At 53.3% G+C, this 7,488-nt stretch overlaps 4 protein-coding genes across 4 annotated transcripts; 1 reads left to right on the top strand and 3 right to left on the bottom strand.

Moving 5' to 3' along the window:
• Positions 1 to 912: 912 nt before the first annotated feature.
• On the bottom strand, positions 913 to 3,127 carry GNI_098970 (hypothetical protein; the record flags this gene model as incomplete). The annotated part of the gene is made up of 2 exons (XM_011132785.1): positions 913 to 1,983; positions 2,024 to 3,127. 2 exons carry the CDS (start codon positions 3,125 to 3,127, stop codon positions 913 to 915), a joined length of 2,175 nt encoding a protein of 724 aa, XP_011131087.1.
• A 288-nt stretch (positions 3,128 to 3,415) lies between these two features.
• GNI_098960 (hypothetical protein) lies at positions 3,416 to 3,810 on the top strand (the record flags this gene model as incomplete). Its single annotated transcript, XM_011132784.1, has 2 exons — positions 3,416 to 3,515; positions 3,683 to 3,810. 2 exons carry the CDS (start codon positions 3,416 to 3,418, stop codon positions 3,808 to 3,810), a joined length of 228 nt encoding a protein of 75 aa, XP_011131086.1.
• Positions 3,811 to 4,224: 414 nt separating this feature from the next.
• GNI_098950 (aspartyl protease) lies at positions 4,225 to 5,168 on the bottom strand (the record flags this gene model as incomplete). Its single annotated transcript, XM_011132783.1, has 2 exons — positions 4,225 to 4,655; positions 4,772 to 5,168. The coding sequence occupies 2 exons, from the start codon at positions 5,166 to 5,168 to the stop codon at positions 4,225 to 4,227; spliced, it is 828 nt and encodes a 275-aa protein (XP_011131085.1).
• Positions 5,169 to 5,420: 252 nt separating this feature from the next.
• GNI_098940 (peroxiredoxin) lies at positions 5,421 to 7,451 on the bottom strand (the record flags this gene model as incomplete). Its single annotated transcript, XM_011132782.1, has 1 exon — positions 5,421 to 7,451. One exon carries the CDS (start codon positions 7,449 to 7,451, stop codon positions 5,421 to 5,423), a length of 2,031 nt encoding a protein of 676 aa, XP_011131084.1.
• Positions 7,452 to 7,488: the final 37 nt, after the last annotated feature.

Raw genomic sequence — 7,488 nt, 5'->3', positions numbered from 1 at the left:
TGCGGACACCACCTTTGCCGACAGTGCCTCCCTATGGCTTCACGCCCTACGGCCACGCGGCTGCGCACTCCGCGGCCAATTCCGCTCCTGGAACTCCGACCGGTTACTCCAGTCCGCCCGATCAGTTCATCGGGCGCAGACTTCAACACTCGGATTCCGGCTCACGGGACTCGCGAAACGGCCCAAGCAACGGCAGCGCTCCGCCGGTCGGCGTCCAGGCCGCGTCGGGCGGCCAGGCTGTTGGTGGTAGCGTCCAGACTGCGTCGGGTGGCGTCCAGACCGCGTCGGGAGGGGGGCAGTCGAGCAGTCACCCGGGCGCTTACACTGGGCCGGTCGGCAGCCAGATGCTGCCTTTCCGGCAGCCGGGCGGGGGCGAGGCGTGCTGCGTAACCCGCGGCACTACCGGCGCCACAAGTACTCGCGCTACAGCACCAGCGGTCGGCCTCCGTCCCGCGGCTACGGACGCCGCGGCGGGGCGCTGCTCTCCTCCGACGGAGAGGGCTCCGACAGCCCATCTCAGGTGCCCACCACCGTCTGCGACGAATCAGAGCTGTCCTCCACCTTCCGCAGCGCGGTCGGAGATGAGGACTGGTTCGTCAAAGTCGGCCGCAAGCGCTTCGGACACAGACAGACGCGCTACGTAGTCGAACACCCTCCCTCGCCCAAGGCCAAGCCCGTCGCCGCCGAAAATGTCGATGACATGCTCGAGGAAGGAGAGTACGTCGCCGAGTGAAAATGCGTCCCTGAAACCTATTCCTGAAACCCAATTAAATGCCCGCGCACACGCGTGTGCACACGTGCGCGCAACGCATTGCTGAACCAGTGCGCAAGACCCAAGCATCGGAACTTCAACTATGGAAGACTCAACCGCGCCGAAGCCTCAATCATCGAAGACTCCGGTCCGCTGACGGCCTAGCACACTTTGGACGAGTATCGGTAGCTGAACACCTCATCCACTTGGTCATATTTTATGTTGCGAAGCTTAATGAGCTGTGCTTCCGGCTCGAGATTTTTTATCTCTTTTCCTCTTCGATCGTGAGTACGTCGGTCCTGAGTTGCTAGCTCTTTTTCGTTTTCTGTCGAGAGATTAGGCCAGAAGGCCATGATGTCTTTGCCGACAGGAATGTCAGGATTGAGTCTGCCAAAGTTTTGCTGGAGTCTCTGTTGCTGTTTTGCGAAATATAGGACATTAACTCGTGCTATTTGCAGAGCGTCCTGGATAGTGCATTTTGGATAGACATCACCCCAGGCAGCTCCTCCAGCGACTTTGGTGAATCCGCGAGCGCCTGTGTACAAGTTTCGCCAGATGTCTGCCCCCATGTGTGCGTATGCTTTCAAATCCTGGAAGACATGTCGTTCCCCAAAGCATCTGCGTGAAGCTGGCAACAGACTGAGTCTGTATAGCCATTCGTCAATTTCCATAACATCTTCGAAGATGCGATAGAACTCCGATTCCCAAAAGAGCTGTCGTTTCAAACTTAAGCCAGCTGCAGATGCAGTGAGAGCCTTGCGATATATAGCCTCATTTTGCCACAGCCCCAGCTTAAGTTCAGCTAGACGGAGCATAGTCAATGTCTGCATACCAAACACATTATTGATGTCTTCCTCTCGATCCTCATAGTATTGAAGACATACATTGTCCATATGGATTACATCGGTAGGACCCTTCTCCAATATGCCAAGAGTAAGAGCGAAAGCGGGATCGATCAGCACCCACTTCTGGATGTCATATGATAACGTCCGAGTACTCAGACGTTCTCGCCTGGCCTCTGTAAGCCTCAAGGTTGCAATAGTTGCATTTGATAATCCTTGAGTCCACCAACCTGACAATGAAAATTCTCCAGGACTATAATCCGTTCGCCACCCTTCAGATTCTTCACCGAATTGAAGCATAATATTCTCACTATGACCGTCACAATGGAACACTCCACGACTCCATAAATCCTCAAAAAACACCCATAAGCTATAACTACTGGAAATCATCTAAAATAAAAGTAATTAAAAATAGGCAGTAGGAACTTACATGTTTAACATGCTGAATGGCTGTCGTAAGAAGTGCTGGCATCACTTCTTGCTCCAGGACTTTAGTGTTGCGTTGCTGCTGCTGTACGACTCCCGCCATATCATCAATATCTTTACGAGGGAAGTCATGTACCATAGCAAATGTTGTGCCTGGAGCAAACTCCATTAAGAAACCATTCATAATAGGATGTGCCTTCATCTCTGTTCGACCCGTTTCTGGATCTGTATGTCGCCGATACATAGCATATACGGAAGGGATATATCCAGCGTTCGCTAATATTCTTCCTTTAATTTGTTCTCCCTTTAATTCCTCCAATTGCTGTTCAAATTTAGCTGTTGATATAGTAGCAGTCTTCTTAACCAATTTCCAAAACACAGAGACTGATCGTTCCTCTGTCGGAATTAAGTTGTCTTGACCACATTCGGGTATTAGATGATACTTGTCTTGTGGGAAAACATATCCCTCCGGTAAATTCTGTTTATTTTCGGTTGTATTTTTTGCACGTAAAGCACAGTCAACGAACAAGTCATAATCAGGAACAGTGTCCGATGGGTGTGATATCTTCCACAACTCTGATGATGGATTCATTATAGTAATTCGAACACCCATCCCGAAAGCACCGCTGTTCTTAATAATCTTCTTCGTAGTGGCGTCCCGCCAACACCGGACACCGGGCCATACGCCTTTGTCCAGCAATTCGCATATTCCATCCGGATCGCTCATACCTCGAATTGCCTCCCAAGTCGCATCCACTGGTACATCCGGGGCCCAAAATACACTCGGGGTCCCGGCAACAGTCGACTTTTCGTTCTTGCCAGTCGACTCTTCGTTCTTGCCAGTCGACTTTTCGTTCTTGCCAGTCGACTCATGGCTCACTAGCTCACCACCTTCGATACTGTCACTTACTTCGTTGCTAGAACTCTGAGCTGCAACATCCGCCACCTCCAAAACATCTTGTCCTAAAACATCTGGAACCAGCACGTCTTTCGATCCTATTAAGTTCAGCATGGCCACATCATGGTCTGGTCCCAAACGACCGTCATTGGCATTGGAAGACACCAAACCATGCGTCCCAATCGCGAGGACCAAAAATTGTGTTCGCATTAGTTAATTGACCCACCTATGTAAGCCCTCCTATAAACGTGTCCTCTGAAAACCGTTCCCTCTTGTGGAATGGTTATTGTGCGAGTGTGCTATGATCTTGCACCTTCCACTTATTTTATTCAACACTTTACATTTCACCTTACAATCTATTATGTGATGTACGCTTACAGATAGATATGCATTACATATATATATGCTATAGATGTGTGTGCGCCACACACATACATGCCGCACACACATATATACCACGTCATAAACCTGATATAGCAGCCTAATATGCTACTAAGTATGGCCGCTGGAGCCGCAGTTCCGTCGTTGATTAGGACTTTCAAGAAGCATATAAAAGATCTTGATGAGTTTGATTTCACTTGTGAACAACGCAAATCTGGTACGGGCCACCCGACTCTCACCCCCACCCCCACCCCCACCCGAGTGTCACACCATTTAAGCCCCACCTCCTCCACCCCCACCTCCTCCACCCTAACAGTACTAGAATTGCAGGAATCACCGGAACTCTTGGATTTTGGGGTGGTCTCTCGATTGGATGCCTCGTAGGATTTTGGGCAGGTATCAGATTACATAATAAGGTCAAGGCAATTCAGAAAGTCCGTCAATTGTGGATTGGCGATTTGGATAATGACGAGGATGAAGAAGATGATGACGAATCAGGATACGAACGGTAATCTATAACACGATCGTCCAGAATAGACTCTTCTTCAGTGACCTTGCTTCGACGTCTCCTCGCGCTCTAGCCATGCAAGCTGCTATGCCCCAACATAGATGCCAACTCTAGTTAGATAGCTTGATGCAATCAATCTTAGCACCCGCAGCCTCACAATTACCAAGCTGCTGAGCCACACCCAGCCCAATGCTGTTGAACCAATGCTGTTGAACCACACCCAGCCCAATGCTGCTGAACCACACCCAGTCCACTGCTGCTGAACCACACCCAGTGTACAGCCTAGTAGCCATTAAGTCCATTCGCAGGGTCCCAAAAAGTTACCAAGATGCATGCAGTCAAGTATCGCTCACTGTGTCTGTATCTGTGCTATAGTGTGTGCATCCAATTTAACAGTATCAGAGTTGCACAGTATCACTTAGTCCTTTAGGGTGACGGGATCCGGTCCGGTTCCGTCGGGTCCTCGAATGATTTCGCCTTCGCTCAAAAATGGTAGTTCGACAACGTCAGCGATTCTGAGGCAGTGCTTCTTCAAGTCAATTTGGCACTGGTGTCGGAGGAGCAGATCCAGGCCAAAGAGAAGGTCAGGGCTATCATGGTCGATGATGGTAAAGGCGGCATCCACTAGGACGCCAGCAGCCTCAATTTCGGCCTTGTGGACGCGGCCCTCGATCTTGGCCTCGCCCACCCCCCGTGCAATCCCCTGATACCGACAGTCAATAAGGTGCGATAAGTTACACCGTGCTGCCGCACGCTTCGACATGATGGAAGCCTGTGCTCCGGAATCCACAAAGGCGTGCAACGGAACCTTGTTTACCAGGATCCGCACATATAGCATGGTTACTTTGACTAAAGGAACCTAACCTCATCGGTACACGGTGCTAGGGTGCTGGAAGCAAGCCAACTGGGAGACGGTTATCAACAAGAAAGGGTCATCAACTGGTGGTAGGGGGGGGGGGGCTTACAGAAGCTTTCAGGAATGGTCACACTGGCTTCCGCAAGGTTCCGCTGTATGTTCTCTTGTCTTATGGCTTCTAGGATGCGAGCCTGTCCTTCACTCGACAGAGGGTCAAACGGCAGCGGGGAAGGAGTCGCCGTCATTTGAGGATTTGCGTGCTGCCGTATAACGGCCGCTAGTCGTTGGAACCGGTCCTGTGTAGCCACTTTAACTACATCGTTGTTGTTTACTCCACACTCAGCTAGCGTCTTGCCAGGCAGCAGCTGCACACGTCCAGAATACAACTCCACATTCGGTGTCGAAGTCATTTCCTTCACGAGCTCCAATAATCGGTCAACAGAGTCCTCTACTTCGATTGGAAGTAGCTCATCCATCGCGTCCGGCAAAATCAGGTTCACCAGCATCCTTTTTCGTTTAACCAACCGTCCGTCGAAAAATGAAATTCAAAAATGCAATTCAACCTACATTCGCAGCCGCGCTGATAAAGGCCGGACGGACCCTAAGGGTGACCGAACCAGCCCACGGTGGTATGGGACGGTCGACTTAAATCATTTCCATTCTTCGGGCCTTCTAGTCCGTCTAAAAAGCGTTCCTCATCCGTTCCAGGACGCGTCTAGAAGGGGGTAAGTCTAGAAGGGGGTAAGTCTAGTAGCAGTCTAGAAAGCGAGTACGTCTGATATGTTGAGATCGTTGTTCGGGTCTATGTATCTGCTTGAGTGGATTGTGCAGGGTACGCCGAGTAGTCGCTCCGTTTCCCTGATCACCTCGATGTAGGAGGTGTTCTTGGGTAGTTTTGAGAGGACGTTGGAAAGTCCTGGGACGCTGCACTGGATGACGAAGATGTCGCCCGACAGCATAGGACAGGCCTTGGAGGTGACCTGGCCTGAGCTGTCGAGTGAGTATGCGAGTCGGAACGGTAGGGCGACGCCATCGAAGAGAAGATTGAGTCGGCAGTCGAGTGGGACGGCGGGCCAGCACATGTTGATGATGTCGTCGACGTTGACGAGTCCGCCGTCCTCGAAGTCGACCGCCTTCAGGTTCCGCGGTTCCTCATCGTCGCCTCCGCGGCTACTTTCGGCGGTGTCCGCGGTTACGGCTCCACTGTAGTAAAAGCACAGGACGTCGCCGGCCTGTGCTCCCTCCACAAGCCACTTGAGACCAGAGATGATATTCTCGGCAGTGGGCTTGAAGACGTCATCAAGCTTGTCAGAGAGGACCAGCTGCCAGTCCGTCTCCGCACAGAAGCCGTTGTCCGTCAGGTAGTTGCGAGTGTCCGTCAACGCCTGATAGACCGCCGTCCCCGGCCCGGTTTCATAGCCGATCCCGACCAGGAAGGATTTCCAAGGCGTGCGCACGTAAGTGGGCAGGTGCTTAAGCACGTTGTCCGCGGTGGCCTCCTCGTCAAGCGCAACCCAACGGAAGGTCGAACGGTTGCCGATAATCGCAGCAAACCGGCGACACCGCAGCCCCAATCCCTCCTCAGGTAGGTCGACCATCATACCAAGTGCCTCCGTGAAACGGGCATCACTGTCAGCGATAAACGTGAACTGATCACTCACACCTAACTTCTTCGCCCACGCCTTAATTACAAATGGGTCATTAACACTTAGACAGCCAACAAAGTCGACCAACCGTTCAAAGTGCGGCATGTTCGACAAGATGCTCGGCACCGTCACCTTTGTGTCATGTGGATTGTATGCTCCTAACACTCCAAACAGCACACCCGTTCGGTCTTCAAAAAACTCCTGCAGATTCACACACACTCCGTGCAGGTCGATATGCGCCGGCGGCATGACGTCCCCTACCTCAATCGGCGCCGCACGACCTGCGGCCTGAACCACCGGCGACGCCGTCGGCTGTAACGCTGCCGCCGTCGCCGATGTCACGGCCTTTCCGTAACTCGTCTCATTCTCCTCCACACGCGGCTCCAACGCGTTCCATTGGGGACCCGCCGTATCCACCCCATCGACCGACGCACCCAGATCCCGGTACGCCCGCAACTGGTCCCGGGCCAACGATGCCTCTTCCGCGATTCGCTGCTGTATCATCACCTCCTGCCCGTTCGGTGAACCCGGTGCCCGTGCCGGCATCCCCGCCCGCGCCTCCTCCTGCGCCAGTTGCTGAGCCAACTGCTGCTGAGCCAGCTGTTGAGCCAACTGCTGCTGCTGCTGCACGATTTGCTGCGCCAACTGCTGCTGCGCAGCCTGCACTTGAGCCGCCTGCTGCTGAGCCGCTTGCACTTGAGCTGCCTGCTGCTGAGCAGCCTGCACCTGGGCCGCCTGCTGCTGAGCAGCCTGCACCTGGGCCGCCTGCTGCTGCGCCGCCTGCACTTGAGCCGCCTGCTGCTGCGCCGCCTGCACTTGAGCTGCCTGCACTTGAGCTGCCTGCACTTGAGCCGCCTGCACTTGAGCCGCCTGCACTTGAGCCGCCTGTTGCTGAGCTGCCTGTTGCTGAGCTGCCTGTTGCTGAGCTGCCTGTTGCTGAGCAATCTGCTGCTGGGCCGCCTGGGCCTGAGCTACTTGTTGTGCGGTCACCGGCTGCTGAGCCACCTGCTGCTGCTGCATCATTGTCATCGGCTGCTGCGCGGTTAACATCACCTGTTGCGGCAGGTACGCGACGGGCTGTGAGGAGAGGTAGGTGATCTGCTGTCCAGCATTCTGGAGTTGTGCAGTGAGAGCTTGCTGCATCGAGACATTCCCCGCGAGCGACTGTGCCGCATTTTGG

Source organism: Gregarina niphandrodes (genome assembly GCF_000223845.1).
Source record: "Gregarina niphandrodes unplaced genomic scaffold scaffold00020, whole genome shotgun sequence".
In the NCBI taxonomy this organism is placed as follows: Eukaryota; Apicomplexa; class Conoidasida; order Eugregarinorida; family Gregarinidae; genus Gregarina; species Gregarina niphandrodes.
Note: the sequence above shows the minus strand (reverse complement) of the source record. Positions and strands in the feature narration are given on the sequence as shown.